Here is a 19,663-nt window from a genome sequence, read left to right on the forward strand (position 1 = left end):
CTCAGGGTAAACTTGGACGAGATTGTGCCTTATTCATGGAGAACTTGAGACATTTATACCAACGTGCCACGAGATTAGGTTTAATTTTCATTTTATATAAAATCTCAGGGAATTCTCGGGCCACATATACCCCAAAATTTTATACAAAATGCAACTAAAAACTCAGCAGTCAGCCAAATCTGCTGACACATTCAATGAATCTCGGTGCAACTTTATCCAATCTCAATCGAGATTCAACTATGTTTCAGGCGTGATAGGATGAAGTCTCCAAGAAATATAGAATTAGGCCAAGATATATATATATATATATATATATATATATATATATATATAATGAAATATGGAAAAAAAATGCAACTATATAACCTAGATTTCTCAGATATCTCATACAAATTCTAAAAACCCTAACAAATGGTAAACTAAAACTAAAGTATCTAACTATACGAAAGAAATAGTGGAATACCTCAACAAAACGAGGCTTAAGGATTAATTTTCCTGAGAGAAAAAGAGAGAATGAAGGCAAGTTGAGCGTGAACTCAGACGAAGTGAGGACCTAGAATGGTTTTCGTGAAGATGAAGGCTTATTTCAATCAGGGGCATTTTTTATTATTTCATAGGATTACATCATTAGAATTTCTAACGTTTCAAATTAAATCTCGTGGTCGATCTTACCCGAGAAGGTCTGAGATAAACACTTTTGATAAGTTTTCAGAAAGCGTGCTATTATTGTAATGTGAAAACTAGAAAGGGTTATTTTGGACAATTTAGTTCTTAAGGTTTCAAAACGCTACACTTTTAGCCCTAAGTATTGATTACAATTTTCATTTGGTCTCTATGTTTCAAAATATTACATTTTTAACCTTGAGTTTGAGTTTTGTCTCCCTAAATACTCACTTTCGGTCTTGGAGATTAATGTATATTAATTAATTTAAAAGAATTAAATAAATTTTCATTAATTTAAAATTACTAACATTTTTTAAAAAAAAAAATCACATCATAATATTTTAAATTGATTTATTTGGAAGTTAACATCAAAGATGAAACGTGAATTTTAGTGAAAACTTGAGGTAAACGTATGCAAATTAAAATCTAAGGACCAAACATAAACTAAACTTAAAACATAAGAGAATAAAATTGTAATATTTTAAGACCTACGAATCAAATGAAAATTAAACTTAAGACTCACGGGTAAAAGTATATCATTTTTATCTATTGATTCAGAAAAAAAAAAATTATTGAAGTGACCACTTGAATTGGTAGGGCTAGGAAATAATATACTGATACAGCCTATGGGCTTCAATTTCTCAACTTCCTTTTGAAGTGTGATATTACTCTCCTGTCTCCACACATTTTGGAGCCCCCACTTTACATTTAAAAAAAAAAAAAAAAAAAAAAAAAAATAGCTTTCATTATCACAACTCAACAGTTCTTAGAATCAATCATATCATCCACAGATCCTTTCATCGGCAACTCCCATACTTTGAGTTAAAATTGATCCAAAATGATGAAACAATACCCAAAAATCTACCCTCCCAATACATTGTTAATCATTGAACAAGATAATCTTCATTTATGTTTTCCAAAATGCCATTTTCTCAAGTGTTATGTTAGTATTAATAATGTTTGGAACACAAGGAGACTTGTATCTTTATTTTATGTATAAACAAATTTAATCGGACACAAAATTTAATACAAGTTTGTTCTCACTCACTATGACCTATTTAGATATTACACTTGTTATACTAAAGTAGGTGTAACTCTTTAAGTTTAATATAACTTTTATTACATGGCTAAATATAGTTTTAAAATGAAATATTACATAATAAGATGTAGTGTAGACTTTATTGTTGAAAGTATTTAAGAAAAGGAAAAGTAATTTGATAAAGTCAATTGAAAATGAGTGTATTAGAGTGTGTATGCATAAGATTCTAAACCACACCCAAGAGTTGACTGGCAGAGGAAAAGTCCAAGAAACATGTAGATCATATAGACAAAGCACATGAAAAAATGTCATTAATAAGGTCCACCAAACGTTTTCCCCACACAGACAGAAAGGAACAATTAGACAAACAGATTGAATGCTTCTTTACTCCATCTTTCTTCTCCTTTTTCCCAATTCAAAAGAAATTTTCATTTTTTTCTTTTTATCTTTTTTGTTTTCCAATATTCCAATTTTGTTTCTGTCAATGTTCTTCAACTTTTGGTGGCCATATTATCAATTTAATTCATTTAATGGTCAACTTGCACAGTTGATACATATAAATGGTTTGAATCTTTATTTTCTCGTCTTCAACTTAAAAAGATTGGATGCATTTTGATTGAATGTTTCAAGGTAATTAATCTAAATTTCGTACAACTCTAACTTTTTAATTTAAACTTAACGGGAAAGTTATTCATTTTGATCTCTCACTATTATATATCGATCTTAAAGAAGATGGATTGTACGGATTAAAAAAGATGTTTACATGTACAAGTGTTTTATAAAGTTAAATGATGGATCGTACTGATTTAGATGTTTTGTTTTAAAATGATGAATGAAAAGACAAACGATGAATACTCAAAAGGCTTAAGTTAAATTACAAATTTAGTTCCTACATGTGTTTTTTTTTTTTTCTTTTAAACTTTAATTGGAATTTTTAACTTTTTTGTCTAATTAACATATCTAACTATTTTACCTTTTACAAAATTCTTAAAATGTATTGAATATAAAATTGAAATCACTAATAAAATCTTACCCTTTGAAGTTTATATTCTAATAAGTCCCATAATAAACAATATTAGATGCACAATAAAAATAATTAATTATATTCTAATAAGTCCCACATATTAAATACACAATTAAAATAAATAAGATCAGTTTTAAGCACTTTTAAAAGTTGAAAGATTGAAATTCGAAACTCCCAAAAAAAATTAATGCATATTTTTTTTACACCAAGTTTATGAAATAAATGAATATAAAATATTGGTTAAATTACAAGAAAAATCCTTGAAATTTGTCATTTGTTATCCATATACTTCCAAAAATTACAATATTACCCCAAACTTTCATAAACATTTTTTGAATATCCCTGAAATAGAATTTCTTTAGAATTTTGGATAAAAAAAATTGGATATGAAATGATATAATAGTATAAGAATGAAATTCAAAATGATTTCTATTTAAATGATAATTTTGAAATGTTTATGAAAATCGAAAGATGATATTACAAATTTAAAAAAATATGAAAGTGATTTTTAAACAAGAACGTAAAGTTAAAAAATATTTGTTATAATTTAACATAGAATATTCTATACTAAATTAGAAATGAAACCTTGTTATTATTATTATTTGTTTAAATACTATTTTGGTCCCTAAATTTTGAATGCTATTCTATTTTAGTCCTTAAACTTTCAAAAACAATTGTTTTAATTCTTGAACTTTTAAAAAGTATTTATTTTGATCTCTACTATTAAAATTTTGTTAACTCTTCGATGAAATTCAGTCTAGCATGTGTTTGACAAAATGAAGGTAAAGTAAAATGCTAACAACCAATATGCCAAAATATTGAACACAAAATGTCTTGAGTTCCATAGAAAATTGTTTTATCACTTATTTTAAAATTGAAACACTTATTTGGTAATTTAGTCATCAAAAAATAAATCATCTCATTATTTTATTTAAAAATTAACAAAATTTAAATAGTAGAGAGGGAAGTAAAGACTTTTTAATAATTGTGGGAACAAAATAGGACAGGTTTCAAAGTTATTAAACTTTTATTTTTATTTTTATTTTTATTTTCATTTTAGAAGGAAAAATAAGAGAAGAGAGAGCCGCCTTTGTACAAAGTGCCTGGAGAAGAGAGCGACTCAAAGGTTTTGCAATCAAGGACCTTGACCTTCATTCAATTCAATCACTGGACCAATTTTAGTTCTTGGGAGGGTCACTTTCGAAATTTTTAAAAAATAATAATTTTAATTAATTAATTAATGTGACTTTCAAAGTACCTTATTATAATTTATGGCTGAGTTCTGTACTCGAGCAGACTAAAAATTTATTAGACATCCTCACAGATCCACCCACCTCATTTTGACCAATAACGCTAATTAATTAATTAAATTTAAAACAACCAACTACTAAATTCTCAATACTTTTTTTTCTTTTTTACTATTTCTATCTTATTCCCATGTTTTCCATTTAATTATCTTTACGTCTTTTCATTGTTCTTTTTTTTTTTTTTTAATTCAACATTATATCAAAGACTTTTGAGATGAGTCGAATTAGCGAAGGGCTCGATTTTTAATTCATATTATACATATCCGCTTGCATATTATTATTTAGGCTTTATTGATATATTATTGACTAATTATGGATGGACCCATTTCAAATTGAATGGTAATTATCTTTCGAAAATTTTGCTTGTATTAATTATCTTTTAGAGAAAAAAAGGATCAACACAGTGAGAGAATAATTTTTATCATTGAAAATTGGATTCTTGGCATTGTGTTTCTCGCACAAAACAATTGTGTCAATGTTGCTTATTCATTATTCTACGCTCTTTGACGACTACCCCAAAGCTGTCTCCTTTTATTCTCTCTCTCTCTCTCTCTCTCTCTCTCTCAATCCATTTTTTCACTTAATCAAACAAAACAAATCATAGAGAATTAAATATGCTTTTTTTAATCATTATTAATTCTAAAAATATTTGAGGGGAAGGGAGGAAAAAAAAAAGAGAGAAAAACGGTCGAATTTTACAATTGGAGCAAGGGATTTTTCATTCAAATTCGATGCAAATAAACCTCATTCCCGATACAAACTCCAAAGTCATTAAATTAAAATGTAAAAAAAAAAAAAAAAAATGAAGGACATTAAATAAATTAATAGCTGAATTGGCATTGAATTCAAGAAGAAGAAGGGGGAGGTGGACCTGGTCGTGGAGGGGAAGTGATCGGAAAAAGAGGCAAAAGCTGCGGCTCCGATTCTCGGGGGGTGGTGGCCGGCGAAGGGTGCAAATAAAACCCCTTTTCTCTAATGGCTTTAGCCTCTGCATCTTCATCCAAACCCGAATTACTACAATTTACATTGTTCGCCGGGTCAGAATTCAAGGGCTGCGATCGGCCAAATGGGTCGGGAATGAGCGGCGTCACAGGGCTGAGGACCAGCGACGGGAAATCCAGCATACTGGGAGAGAGAATTTCAGGGTGGTTATGGATATTTCTGGGAGAAGAAACAGAGGAGGCAAAAACAGGGTTGATGATTTGGAGGTTATGAAGGGCATTTCTTCGCTCATAGAGCTTGAAACTTGAGTGTTGGCGTTTGGGAATGGATTTAATGGGAGGGATGTGGGATTTGGAAGGTGGGTCTGGAGTAGAAACTTGCTTGGCGGTTTCCGGCGAGCCGGTGAGCATTTGAACAACTTGTTTAAAGGAGGAGGTATCGGCTTGGACGAAAGTGGTGGGGTATGGGTTAGTGGAATCGGATCTGTTAATGATTTTGTGCGGCGGCGGTGGAAGTCCATCGGCGGTGGTGGTTGAAGTGGAAGTGAAGGAGGAATTTGGATGAGAAATTTTCATGGATGAAGGGAGTTTTAGAATAATGTGAGAGATGAAGTGGGAATTTGGTTGTGTTTTGGTTTGGTAAGAGAAAGAGAAAGAGAAGAGAAGAAGGATTTTAGAGGGAGGGGACACTTTGTTTTTCTAATGTATTCTATATTCAACACTCTTCACGCGCTATTCTAGCGTTTGTTTCGCACTTTCTTTTGGGAAGATGGATTCACTTGGTTCCCTAATTATAAAACCTATTTCTCTTTTCTTATGTGGATACAACAATTTCAACTTCTTCAAGTTCAACTTTTACCCTCACATTCGATGACTTGCTTTTAACCTTGCACTTTCACTTCCAATAATACAATTTAAAAAAAAAAAAAAAAAAAAAAAAGTTTCAATATAGAATTTAATTTGAATAAACCTTATAATTGAAAATGTGTAAAGAAACAATACTCTAGCCCCACCCTTCACAAATAGCACCTTTTTTTACCAATTGTTTTAACCGAACAAAATTTTAACCTTTTAAATATTATTATATGTGGAGTATGGGAATCAAACATTTAACTTCGAGACTAATACTATGTTACTTAGCTATGCTCATTTTGGTGGTTTAAAATCCCACCTTCCTTCATGTTATGCTCAACTCTATATTCAGCCTAAGTTTCAGTATATATTAAAGTTTTTCTTTTGTTTTTTAACATGTGAGGTGAAAAATCATACTTCAGACCTCTAGGTTAATAATACAAATACATATCAATTAACTATTCTTATGTTGGTATAATAGAAAGTAGAAATATTCGAATCACGGACCTTATAGTCTATAACCCACCCATATATTAGTCGAACTGTTATCTAGCTGGTTTTACATTTTTATTTTCTACGAATTGAGAATTTACATGGATTCTTATCACTAATCTAGTTTAGTATTTTAGAATAAAGTTGAAATCGGAATACAATCTTATGAAAAACAAACGTAACAAAAACGAAAAATGTTAAAGCCACGCGCTGAGAGAGACAGTGAGATCACGCGACAGGCAGGGCCCACCATCGGGTAATGACGCAAGATGTGTTGTTTGGAATTTTAGATAACGAAACAGAAAGCTGTGGGGTCCACGCACAGATGGGAGAGTGAAAAGAAATCGTCAAATCAAAATTCAATTTTTCCCATTGACTTTTTTGCAGCACCCATAAGCACTCAACACCACCGCGTTTAAAATACTACATAATTCCTTTTTTCGAAATTATCAATAATATTTCTATTTTTAAATCAAAATATAATTCCACTAAATTATTAAAAAATAAATAAATAATTTACTTACTTAGAAATAAAATACGTTCATCATGACAGTAGCTTTCAAAATAGAATATCGTGCTTAACTCAAATTTATCCAAAAGATGAAAAATAAAAAATAAATAAAAAAAATCTCAATTATTTCCTTCAAATAATTCAAATTTTGGATGTTACCGAAGTCCCTCTTTTACCCTCTCATTATTTGGAGCATTTAAGGTTCCAAATTTTTGTCCCCTATTCCATTATTTTTATATCAAAACAACCATTATTATATTTCTAACGTTACTCATAATTAATTTAAGTAGGTGAGAGTTATGGATTTACAGTCATTTAGGTATGTATTTCATTATAAAATTATTTAAATGGCACAGTTTAAATTATTGGTTAAAGCTTTTTTTAAAAAATAAAAATAAAGAATAAAGAAAAAATTGTTGAAGCCTTCAGAATGTCAAATTTGATTTATTTGAAAAATTAATTATTGCACCAAGTTGGAATGTCTTGACAAAATTTTAATTCATAATTTCATTATCAGTATCACACCCCAAATAAATGAGGTCAACAAGTTATAATGTAAGCTTGAAAAAAAAAAAGGCCTCGTAACGTTGGTCATTTTCTTTTTCTTTTCCCTTTTTAAAAAAGATGGATAATTATAATAGATAAGACTTAAAATTTCTTCCTCTACAATACTCTTAGGCCAAAGAAGAAAATTGTTTGAAAATAGAAAAAGATGGAGTTGAACAAAAAGCTCTCTTATCAATCGTGTTATAAAATCAACAGTAAAAAATAAAAATAAAAATTGTAAAAGAGATCGTGATTCAATAACAGTATGTTAGCTACGTTTACGGGAAAGAGAGAACAATACTATTAGAAAGAATGTTTTTTTAATACAAAACGACACCACTAAAGTTAAAGAGTTTTTAGTGCACTTCTCTAAACTCTGACGTCATAATTGTAAATAATCATAAATAATTAAGAGATTGAGACCCTGTACTTCATACAACAAATTCAAGGCATTCTTGCAAATCAATAATTTTTAGTTATTTTTTTCTTTCTTTTGTTTGCTTTTGTGCCTTTGTTGTAGTCCTTTATTGTTTCACTCTCCAAAGAGGAAAGGGGAGGAAGAAGCAAAGAAGGAAGGGATAGCAGAATTTTCAGCCCTTTTTTTCATATTTAATATGACATGTCAACATTTAAATGATAATAATAATAATAAAAAAAATCCTTTGAATAGTAGTAGAGACTTTTTAAATATATTTATTTTTTAAAATTTATAGACTAAAATAGGCTTAGTTAGCAAACACACTAATTACCACAAAATGTCATTTTTTTTCTTTTAATTTTATGTTATGAAAGTCTAACCAAGAAGTAATAATTATTCTTTCAAATTATTTACTTTCTTATGCAGGATTATAGTTATATTAGAAGTTAAGCCACAATTTTTTGGTAGCCTCTTTTAGTTGATAAATATTGTAAAACTAGAAACCAAAGCATTAATGCTCCATTCACTCATCAAAAGAAAACGGCTAATTGTTATATTAATTTAAAATAAACTCTACTTTTTATTTGTTTCATTTTCGGTTGGTTGGTAATCTAAAAACACGCATTTTGAAAATGGGTTTTTCTTTTTTCTTTTTTTTTTTTTTAGTATAATAGGAATTGAAGGGAATTATAGAGCTTTTAGTTCCTAACACATATTATATGATAATAAGGATCTCGATATATCTTTTTTATTATATGATATTGCTCACTTTGGATATAAACTCACATGAAATCACTTTTAGGTGCATCATATTGTCCTCTCTTGTAAATCCATAATTATCCAGTTATCTAGTCAATCTGAGACTTTAATTGCATTCACAACACATTTGACGATTAAACATTTTTCAACTACATTATGATGTCTTACTCAAAAACATTAGTTACATCTTTAGAAATTATCAATTGATATTGAATTTTAAATGCTTAAGATTAATAGATTATTTTGAATTTTATTTTATTTTGGTTAAATTATATTTTTAATTCTTAGACTTTCGAGTTTGTACCTAATAATTTCATGAATTTTAAAAAGGCCTTCAACAAATTACTAAGGCCTTGTTTTACAACAATTTTGTGTTTTGTTTCAAGTTTCTTACAATTGGTTTTGTCTCTTTCCTCCCAATTTCTTGAAACGACGAAATAAACGACAAAATTTAAGGTTTTATTTAAAAAAAGTAGTAAAATATTTTTAAATTGTGAAAATAGCAAAATCAAATTAAATAATAATACTAAATTGGCAAATTTGCTCTAAGTTAAAATAAAATACTCAACATTCGCATATTGAAGTTGGAGAGTTTTTAAACTGCTAAAAAAACAACCAATATATTATAACTAAAACAATTATCACGATAAATAATGTAGGGTGCCAAACTTGAAATCTACCCTTACATGATATGATTGCTACACAAACCAAGGCGTGCTTTTAAAATACTATATATGTGTGTATGTATGTAAGTATATATCCCAAAAACACAAAGAACTCTAATCCCACAATAAAAGAAATTAGAGATTTTTTACTTTCCTTTGCTGAAATCAAGACACACTGAAAGGTGAAGAACTAAATCACTCTCTGTTTGAGTGACCAATTACAAAACCTCTATGCTCATGTGACACGCCGCAAATCTCTCGATCCATTGTGAGGAGAATTCCTTCCATTGTGGCAACACCAACGAATAAAATGGAGAATCCCTTCCATTATCACAAGGTAAGTGACTGTAAATCGTGGACGAAACTGATCCCTTTGCTAGCAAAAGGACAAGTCCAGCCTTTATCGTGGGAGAAGAAAATCGACAGTACCACAGGGTTTTTCACAACACTATCATAGGGTTTTTATAGGTAAGGGAAATAAAAGACTTCCTACAATCTTCCTTTTTGTCCATGCGCGGTAATTTGTGTGTTGCACCCATTAAAAGTAAGAAATAAGTGTTGAAAAGAAATCTTCGGATATCATATTTAGGGATGTTATTTTTTTCATAAATAATTAAAGATTTACCAAATTATGTTAAAATAATATTTTATTTTGAATCTTTAGGCAAATCAAATAAATCTTTGATATACAAATATATTCTTCTATTTTTTAGGATTCCAAAACAGAAACGAAAACATTAATTGGTTAATTATCAACAGGATGAGGTACTCACCATTCAAATACACTTTATTTCCATAAGCTTGAAAATCAATTATATCAGGTCGTTGGACGGAATGGTCTGTTCCTGCTAACTTACTATTCAAATACACTGTATTTCCATAAGGGTTAGGCAATAAGGGGTCAACAACTACACATAAGTCATTCTAGAGGAAGTTCGATAAAACAGACTACATCAGCCACGAAACATCCTTATCTTCAACAATTCGAATAAGATTCGAATTATTGGGACCATCCCAGTACAATGTTAAATGAGATAAAAGAGGTTTGAAGATGGAAAAAACTTATCTTAAATATAATTAACAAATTGTTGGAATGATGAATTTGATGGAATATAAGCCTCAACAATATGATCATCATGATAGTGTAAACTTTCATATCATCTACCGTCGAAAAGAATACTTACTCGTTGTAGAGCCATAGAAAAAACATAAAGATTAAAACAATGACTATTTACTTGTTTGTTTGATGATAATATATATAAAATAACGAATTAAATCTTAGTCGGAATCAAATATACTAATACGAATTTAAAAAAATAAAAAATAATAAGATAATGTAAAATTTGAAGATCTAGTATAAATTAAAACCGAAATGGAGATATAAAAATTAGAAATTGATTCATTTTGAATAAATTCGAAAAGTGGTTATATCAAAATCAAATCGAATAGTAAACTGCCAAATCGAAATTCAAATTAGCCAAAAAAATGTGCCGCCTTTTTCTCTTGAATTCGTTTGGTTGGAATCTCGATGCATTCTATAGCAATTATGTTGTATTTCTATTCATAATTGATACACGCTACAACAATTATACAGTATTTCCATTCAGAATTGATACACACTATAGCAAACTGTACTCAATAATGTTGTTAGTTGACCATACTATGGACAAATTCGATATTACAAAGTGGACAACATGTGAGCAGCACACGTTTTGCCAAAATTCGTATTATTTCAATTTTTCACTTAAATCTAAAGGACCCGTCAAATTTTGTAATTTTCTCCAATTATCCTTCTGGAAAAGGGTTTAAATTCTTAAAATTCAATCAAAACAAGCTTTTAAACCTATTTGCTCAAGTTTTGAAGATATATGAAAAGTAAATTTAAAAAAAAAAAAAATCAAATGGTGCATTAACTTTCTGATTGTGATTTTCCTTTCCGTCTGCCATATTATACTTCAAAACCGTGCAATAACGTTTTTAACTTTCAACTTGGAATCTAATGGGTCATTTAACATATACAACCATTTTAAAATCACAACCATTTCTAACACAAAAAGCTAAAGACTTATTTGGTATCCATTTTATTTTTTAATATTAAATTTATGGACACTATTTTCACTTCCAAATTTCTTCATTTGCTATTTATTTTGCACCGATTATTTAAAAACCAACTAAATTTTGAGAACTAAAAAAAATTGTTTTCAAAAAATTGTTTTTGTTTCTAAAATTTAGTTAAGAATTCAACCACTGCAACTAAGAAAGATGCAAATCATTATAAGAAATGTGTATGAAATAGGCTTAATTTCCAAAAATAAAAACAAAAACTCAAATGTTTACCGAACGGGACCTAAATGTTATGTTTGAAAAAGATTGTGATTTTTCAATTTTGCATCAAATTACATCATGAATTATAGAAGATACATAAATATAAAATTAAAATTTCCAAACTTATCCGTCGTTTCAAATTAATTGCAAAATTAAAAGACACTTATATTATACCTTGTTTGGTAATGTTCTGGCTTTTGGTCTTCAGTTTTTGAAAATTAAACATATAAATACCTCTTTTACGTCTAAGTTTCTTGCTTCGTTATCTAATTTTTATCAATATTTAAAAAAACCAATCTAATTTTTGAAAACTAAAAAATGGATAGTTTTTTTTCAAAAAAAAAAAATTGTTTTTGGAATCCAACTAAGAATTCAACTATTTTACTTAACCATTATATAAAATTAAGAGAATTTAAAAAATAAAATGATTACCAAACATGCCTTAAAGAAATAAGATGATTTCAAAAGTCCAATATTAAACTTTTGAGTTTTTTTAAATTTATTTTAGTAATGATCATAATCTGGGCTGGGGTGCAATTGTGGATCCCCACAGTCTTATTTTAGAGAGTAAGCCCAGAAACAGGAAATGAGGGGAAATGGGCCATATGGGTAGTTGTTAAATGGGCCATATAAAGCGGCCCACTCCATATTGACAATCATAACTGATAAAATCTATTTTAAATCATTATCTTTATAAAAAATTAAAATAATAATAATGATATTATTTAGGAGCGTGACTGCAGACGAGGTAAACGCGAGTGGGGTTAAAAAAAGACAAGTAGTGGTCAGCAACATGATTGATTGGAGGACTGAAACGGTCTAACAAAGCAGAGACCCAATTATTATCTTTTCTTTAAAAAAAGTATTTTCTTTTTTGCATGCAACTGCCTTTTTATTGATTGGTTGGTCCACAGCCGTAAACTATACTTCCCTTTTTACCCTTATGGAAAATCCGCCTCACTTATTTAAAATTAAAAAAATAGAAATAATGAAACGACAAACAATAACTGCAGAAATAATGTTTTATCAAGTCTTCAATCTTATTGACAATTACCTTCCTCTCTCTTCAAGTGGTGCCAATGTATTCCCTAATCCAATGAGGTTTGAGAATCGTAGTCCTCTTCTCCGTGTAGATTTTGAAAGCTCATTGTTGATGCCTCTTAGTGCAACGGAAAAAAAAAGTTCGGCAGTTTAGGTTGGATTGTTCGTGTCTTTTAAGGATCTCCTATCTGTATTAGATATGAGCGATTTGGTCATGTGTGACTCATCAAAATTTTGGAAGGTGAGGCTATTAGAGTTGGTTTATCTTCTCTCCTCGAAGCTTAGGAAAATCGTTGCATCCCTTGACTGTAGAATCTTATTATGCAAATATCATTTGTGTTGTTAATGAGTCGTCTATTGATATTTTGGAAACGAAAAACGTGGTTGTTGTCTCGCTTGTTCTTGCATGTTAGATTAGTGTTTCCTTTTTTGTTAAGTGTAATCGTTCGTGTAATTTTGTTGCTCACACTCTGACACATGTTGTAACCAACCTTTTTTCTTCTAGTCTGAAAGATCAAGTGGCTTTTGGCTTTCAATATTACTCTAGTTGGATTTCTCTGCTCTTAATTTAATGAGATTATGTTTATATAATCATTTAGCTTTAATAAAGTTTCTTTTTTTTATTATTAAAAAATCACCTAAAGACTTATTGAAAAAATGCATTTAAAGATTTTCTAACTTTGTTCTTACAAATCCTACGTAATTTTATGAACCGAACTTAGCTGTATGTTTCGAAAATTCACTTCAAACATGTTTGTATCAAACTTTTGTAAAAATATCAATTTATATATCTTCTAAGATTTTGTTGAAAAATATATGGAGATTTATAATCGTTATAATTTAACTTTAAATTAATCAATTTAAACTCTTTATTCATATTACCTTATGAACCTTTCTTTATATAAATTTTTACAAATGTGTATTCTTTTTCAAATTTCAAATTAACATGAGTAAAATTGATAATGAATAATTTTTAAAAGAAACTCCAATCAAAAGTCATCGAATTTTTTTTTAATTTAAGTGACAAATATGAAAAAAAATAAAAGAGTATAAATTAATATGTAGTTTCAATTGATACCATTCCTAATTGATATTTTTATCTTTTTACAACTTATAATTTTATACCACATTTTCAAACAAAAAAAAAAAGGTAGAATAGTGTAATTTAAAGTCTCCATCGACTACAGTTGATATTGTGTTATTCCTAACAAACACAAATTCGTGTTCTTTGTTTCTTGACGAGGAACATGCTCAGAATTAAAGTCAAATCGGTTGAAAAGAGGGGGGGGAAAAAACCAAATACTTTGCACCGATCTAATAGATACTTTATGCAAAGAAAAGAAATAACATAATTAAAAAAAAAACATTTAAATTAAGAGATTATTTGTACCATAAAATCCCAACTCACAGAACCAAACAGCAAACAAACCGCGCCGTACAGAAAAGCAGCGGCAAAATTAAGAACATAAACGACATCGTTTGAGGGCATAATTAAAAAAAAAAAAAAAAAACTAATGATGAGGGCAAGTGGGTTCGAAGGCAAAAGGACCAACAGAGTAAAGAACGAAAGGGAGCTTGTTGGCGTCGATGTAAGATTTCTGAGGGCGGAGGGGAGCTCCGGCGGCGCCGCCGTGGAGGGCGGAGGGTTTGGCGCAGGAAGGGGAGGGGGATGAGCCGAGAATGACCTTGCACTTGTGGAAGGCGTAGCTGGTGATGGCCTTTGGGGCTGTGATGAAGAAATAGCCGTTCTTATCGGTGGTGGCGGTTTGAACCAGTGGGTATTTGGTGTTCTGGCAAATTAGCTTCACGCTTGCACCTGTCGGTGTCAACCAATTAAATCATATATTCGCATTAAATATTACACGCTCTTTCTCATATCATGTCATACACATACTGCATCATTGCAGCTTTTATTTATTATTATTATTTTTTTGAATTTTGTACTATCACTCATGTTTCGCTCGTGATATCTTTACTATAATTACTATTAAATTCATGTCTTCATTTGACATTTTCGTCTTTATAGTTCTAAACTTTCAACTTTCAATAAATCTAAAATTCACAACATATACATAAAAATTAACTTTCAATAAAACTAAATGTAATTTAACCCATTTATTTTCATATCTACCGGTCTTCCCTTGTAAAGGGGAGAATACCTTTTAAATTTCATATTACAATTTTTACTTTTTCTTTTTTTTTTTTGTGAAAAATTTATGGAGCTTTTGGACTCCAACTTTAATATTTGGTATTTTCAATTATTATAAACTATAATTAACTAGGTATTACTATTTATTAGTGTATTTTCTATTTCTTATTCATCATCTACTATTTCTCATTCATCATCTCTTTCTCTCTTTGTTAATTTGTTGTTGTTTTTTTTTTTTCTATTCTGTATTTTAAACATAAATTATTATAACCTATAGATGATGAATAAAATAGCTAACTCGGCATTATAAATGTTCATTTAATTATCTATCCATAGTTGATCATGTGTTATATTTATTATTACTTTTTTTTGTATTGTGTGTAGTTGAAGTGAGCTGCAAATCTATTGGTAAAATTAAGCTGCAAATATTGCTCTATTTAAATCAAGAGAATATTGTAAATATACGAGTGTAAGAACATATAATTATGGCATCATTGTAGTAAAACAAAAAACAAAAAATAAAGTTGTGAGTATATACTTAAAGTGAGACATTTCAAACTAGGTTAAAAGTGACGATTCCAATGTATATAATAACTCAATTGGCATACAATGTGTTAATAATCACGAGTGATATGGTTTGAATTCTTTTATCCCAATTACACTAAAATAAACACACACACACACAAAAAAAAAAAAAACATGTTAAAGCTACATTTTCATTTTGGTTTTTAATGTATAAAATTTAAAGTATAAGGTCCTAATAAGATATGAAGAAATGTGTTAGTATAAACTTGTAGTAAATAAAATTAAACCTCGTGGTCCTATGTTTTTTTGGTCCAGGGGAGCAAAAAAGGTAAGAGATAGAATTTAGGTTAGAGGAGTTTAGAATAACTCACCGGCGACGGGGGTAGCTCCGAGAAGTGTGTCAGCTCCGGCATATTTACACGACTTGCAATAGACGACGCCTTGAACCGAAATGAAGCTCCTCACCAACCGAGGCTTGGGAGGGTAGATCGGAGCCGGAGAGTGAGTTGGAGGAGGCAATGGGCGGATGTCGTGGTGGTGGTGGTGGTGGCCGGGAGCCGGCGAGTGTGCCGGCGGGTGAGTTGGAGGGAGGTGGTGAGAGGGCGCATTTGCCGGTGGGTGAACTGGAGGTTGGCCGTGGACGTGGTGGTGGTGGTGGCGGCTCGGTGGTTGAGCCGGAGGATGGACCGGATGGTGAATCGGCAAGTGGGTCGGTGAAGGTACTGGTGCCGGCGTAGGAGCGTGGTGGTGGTGGTGGGCAGGTGGCACGGCGGCGTAGGGGTGGTGGGGAACGGGGAGTGTTTCTGTGGCCGTGATGTGGTCGGCGGCGGAGAATGCAAAAACGGCGAAGAAGAGGAGAAAAAAGAAAGAACTGGAGAGAGTGAAAGCCATGGGAGGGGAAGTTATGACTTACTCCAATTAGAATGAAGAGGACGACATTAGGGACGACAATATATAGGGTGTTCTCGGAATTGCACTTCCTATGCTGCTATTTATAAATTTTAATTTTAAGTGAGAAAATTATATGAAATTTTGTATAAATGAAATACTTTTGGTCTTTTAGATTTTGGATCACTAAGTTTCAATTTTACATTTTTTTTTAGTACTTAGAATTCATTTCAATTTATAAGAGCTAGTGTGACAAAAAAAAGAAATAAACTTGAATACCGGAAAAGAAAAACTTAATTGATTAATAGATATTAATATTAAATATTGAAAATGAGTATTTTTTTTTTTAGAAATTAGAAGTTAAAAAGTATAAATCTTAAAACATAAGGATCAAATTAAATATCATAGCTAAATTAAAATCAAACTCATAACTTAAAGGTCAAAAGTATTATATAGACCGAATGAAATTATACTCCAAATCTAGAAACAAAAAATATTTTTTAAAAAAGTAGTTTGATTAGATTTTTTTTTTTTTATACAATAAAGCTCTCTAAGCTTTTGTTCGCTCGTCAAATTTTTTTCTTTTCTGATTATTATTTTCTTTTTTGCTATTATTATAGTTTTAACTCATTTTTCCTTTTTTTTCCTTGTCATCTACATTTGATTTGTTTGGCTTATGAAAAATCTATAAAAAAAAATAAAGAGAATGGAGTGTTGCCATCGATAGATATAAAATACAATTAAGAGATATAGAGGGAAGAAAAAGATGAAGATTTAGAGAGAGGTGAAGAAAATGAAATATTAAAAAAAAGTTTGAAAAATGGTAATCAAACAACATTTTGGCCTTTTTTTAGGTGACTCTATCAAATAATCCAAAATTATATGGTAGTGGCAATCAATTATGTTATTGTTATCATTATATATATAATGTATAATGACAAATTTATGATTGTGCCTTTTCTTTTTCTTTTCTGTTTTCATTATTCGGATTATTTCTTTCCGTTTACGTTCGCTTTATTTAAAGGTAAAATCACAGTCTTCTTTTTTCGTTTGAAAATGAAAATTGCTTTATTTATTTGTCTCATCAAACTGTAATAGTTCTCCTAATCAAACCATTATTTTGATAATCGCGTAACGGGATCATGTGCCAATACCGTTGTGAAATGACCCTACAGCAATAAGGAAAAAAAAGTTTATTTGATTTTATTTATTTAGTTTTCTTTTTTGGGTTGCAAAGGAATCAAGAAAGTAAGGGTAAAACGACAGACAGACTCGAAAGGACAATATATGATGTTGAGGGAAAAAAAAAAAAGAAAAAAAAGAAAAGAACAAGCTTCGAAATCATGTCCTCTTCAACGGCACAATTGCCACTCTTGTCTCTACTTAGATTATGTGTCTCTTTTTACCTCTTTCCCTCTAATTGGGCCTTTCATTTTAGCATTTTTTTTTTCTTGGGCCTTTCACCAGACATTTATAGGAAATTACGAGTTAATTAGATTTGTAGGATTAATTTTTATTTTAATTAGATAGAATGGGGACTTTTCAACTTATTTACGTAAATGGAGTTGATTCTTTTTCTTCTTAATGAGTCTCTTTAGAAGGCATATCTTGAAATATTTTATTATTTTTTCAATTCATTAAAAAAAATTTGAATGCATCTATTGAATAGACGCATCCAGTTGGCATCAGAAAAGTAAGTTGTCAACTCACTCTGAATGCGTTTGTTGAACAAACGCATTCAAATGGTCAATTGACCGCCTCGACCATTCCACCTTTTATTTCTTTTTTTTTTTTTGTCTTCTTCCCTTCAAACTTAAAACCCTTAAACAAACTTCATTTCTTCATCTTCTTCCTTTACAAACAACAAACACCCGAATCCTATCTTTTTCCCTTCATTTCTTCACATTCTTCCTTTATTTTCAAACATCGATCATCTTCTGCCTTCATTTTAAAACACCCAAGAATCAAACTTCCATCTCCATATTTTCTTCCCATTTCAAATTTAACGGTCATCACAATTTCCACCTTCATATTATTAATTTGTTTCAGTGTAGTATTTTATTTGAAAAGTTGATGTATTTTTGTTATTTAACAAAAAATTAAGTTTTTGATAATCTTTACTGTTTTTTTTTAATGTTTATTTTGTTTGTAGTGGATATTATATTGAAGAAAAATTATACAAACCACCATACAAAGTTTTTTTTTTGATAAGGTGCAATATTTTTCTTTTAATAAGTTGATATATTTTTTATAGTAGTTAATTTCTTTTGTATTGATTCTCATCATTTTTTTTTATATTGGCTTAATTTCATAGATTTTCATATGGGAGAATTACATGTGATTAACATTATATTATATATGTTCGGGTTAATTATTAAAAATAAGTTATCAGACTTCTAAATGATTCTAGATTCTTTTAAAAAATTCACTAAGTCAATGACCTAATAAATTCAAAAGAAAATGTACTAACGGATTAATTGGAAAACTAAGGTACTTTACAACGATAATTAGACAAATGTGCACTTTTAAAACTATTAAATAGAGCATTATTTTTGTCCATATTGAAATGATTAACTTTAAAAAACGCATTCTACAAAATTTTACATTAGAAATCATTAATAATTTATTTTTCTCTTATTTTTTAACACATATGCAAGAGAAAAATAATAAAAATCACATTTTCCATATCTTTTAGCATCACATGTAAAATGAGATTTTTTTTACAAAAAAAAAATAATAATAAATCACATTTTCTTCATACTTTTAGTAAAAATAATCTAACTCAAATTCTTAAAAATAAAAAATTATCTTTAATTCACGTTCAAAGAAAAATTCTAATGTTATCTAAAACTCTATCTTTCACATCAAATACCTATCTATATCTATCCCACGTAAAAGAAAAAAAGTTTGCAATTCGGAGCATAATCAAACATCTTTTTTCATTTTGCAAAAATTTTAAAATTTATTAGTAGTTTTAAATGTAAAATTAAGAATATGTTCTAAATGGAAAAAATAGTGATATTACTTTATTTTGTGGAGAAAAGAAAAAAAAAACTAAAACCAATGATAGACCTTTTTTATAAAAATAATTAAAGAAAGAAAATGAAATCTAAAAATAGGTATTTAAATAAGAATATAAAGTTAATAGTGGTATTGGTGTAAATTACATCCCTTGTTTATTTACTTGATGAGTAAATGTTTATATCTTATAACTATTATTCAAAGTCATTTAATAAATCAAGCATTAAATTCTACACAAACCCATGTTATTAAATGTTTAATGATAAATGGATTAAAACAAAAATAAATATGGAATAGGATTTTAACGTCAAATTTGTATCTTCGGTTTTCTAGAGTCTATATTATTAAAAAGAGATTAGATGATATTGAACAGACCTAAAAATTAAAAATTAGTAAAATCCCATGTGACTGACTTAGGAATTTTTTTTAAAAAAAATGTATACATACACATAAACATATAACTATGTGTGGGGCCACTCCTTTTTATATAGGAGCCA

General features: G+C 29.4%; 1 protein-coding gene and 1 pseudogene across 2 annotated transcripts; both read right to left on the reverse strand.

Moving 5' to 3' along the window:
• Positions 1–4,726: 4,726 nt before the first annotated feature.
• On the reverse strand, positions 4,727–5,727 carry LOC120074017 (VQ motif-containing protein 4 pseudogene; annotated as a pseudogene). The gene has a single exon (XR_016528165.1). The product of XR_016528165.1 is annotated as a VQ motif-containing protein 4 pseudogene (transcript).
• Positions 5,728–13,932: 8,205 nt separating this feature from the next.
• Positions 13,933–16,281, reverse strand: LOC120072890 (uncharacterized). The gene is made up of 2 exons (XM_039025421.2): positions 15,629–16,281; positions 13,933–14,399 (listed from the first exon to the last, which is right to left on the reverse strand). The coding sequence occupies exons 1-2, from the start codon at positions 16,146–16,148 to the stop codon at positions 14,095–14,097; spliced, it is 825 nt and encodes a 274-aa protein (XP_038881349.2). The 5' UTR covers positions 16,149–16,281; the 3' UTR covers positions 13,933–14,094.
• Positions 16,282–19,663: the final 3,382 nt, after the last annotated feature.

Source organism: Benincasa hispida, chromosome 3 (genome assembly GCF_027475165.1).
Source record: "Benincasa hispida cultivar pf3 chromosome 3, pf3_genome.v1.1, whole genome shotgun sequence".
In the NCBI taxonomy this organism is placed as follows: Eukaryota; Viridiplantae; Streptophyta; class Magnoliopsida; order Cucurbitales; family Cucurbitaceae; genus Benincasa; species Benincasa hispida.

What these genes read in the sequence shown, in the direction of transcription:
- LOC120072890 (XM_039025421.2), bottom strand. Translation starts at nt 16,148, where the DNA reads ATGGCTTTCACTCTCTCCAGTTCTTTCTTTTTTCTCCTCTTCTTCGCC. An exon ending in CGGAGCTACCCCCGTCGCCG is followed by an intron (nt 14,400 to 15,628) that starts GTGAGTTATTCT and finishes TGACACCGACAG; the next exon opens with GTGCAAGCGTGAAGCTAATT.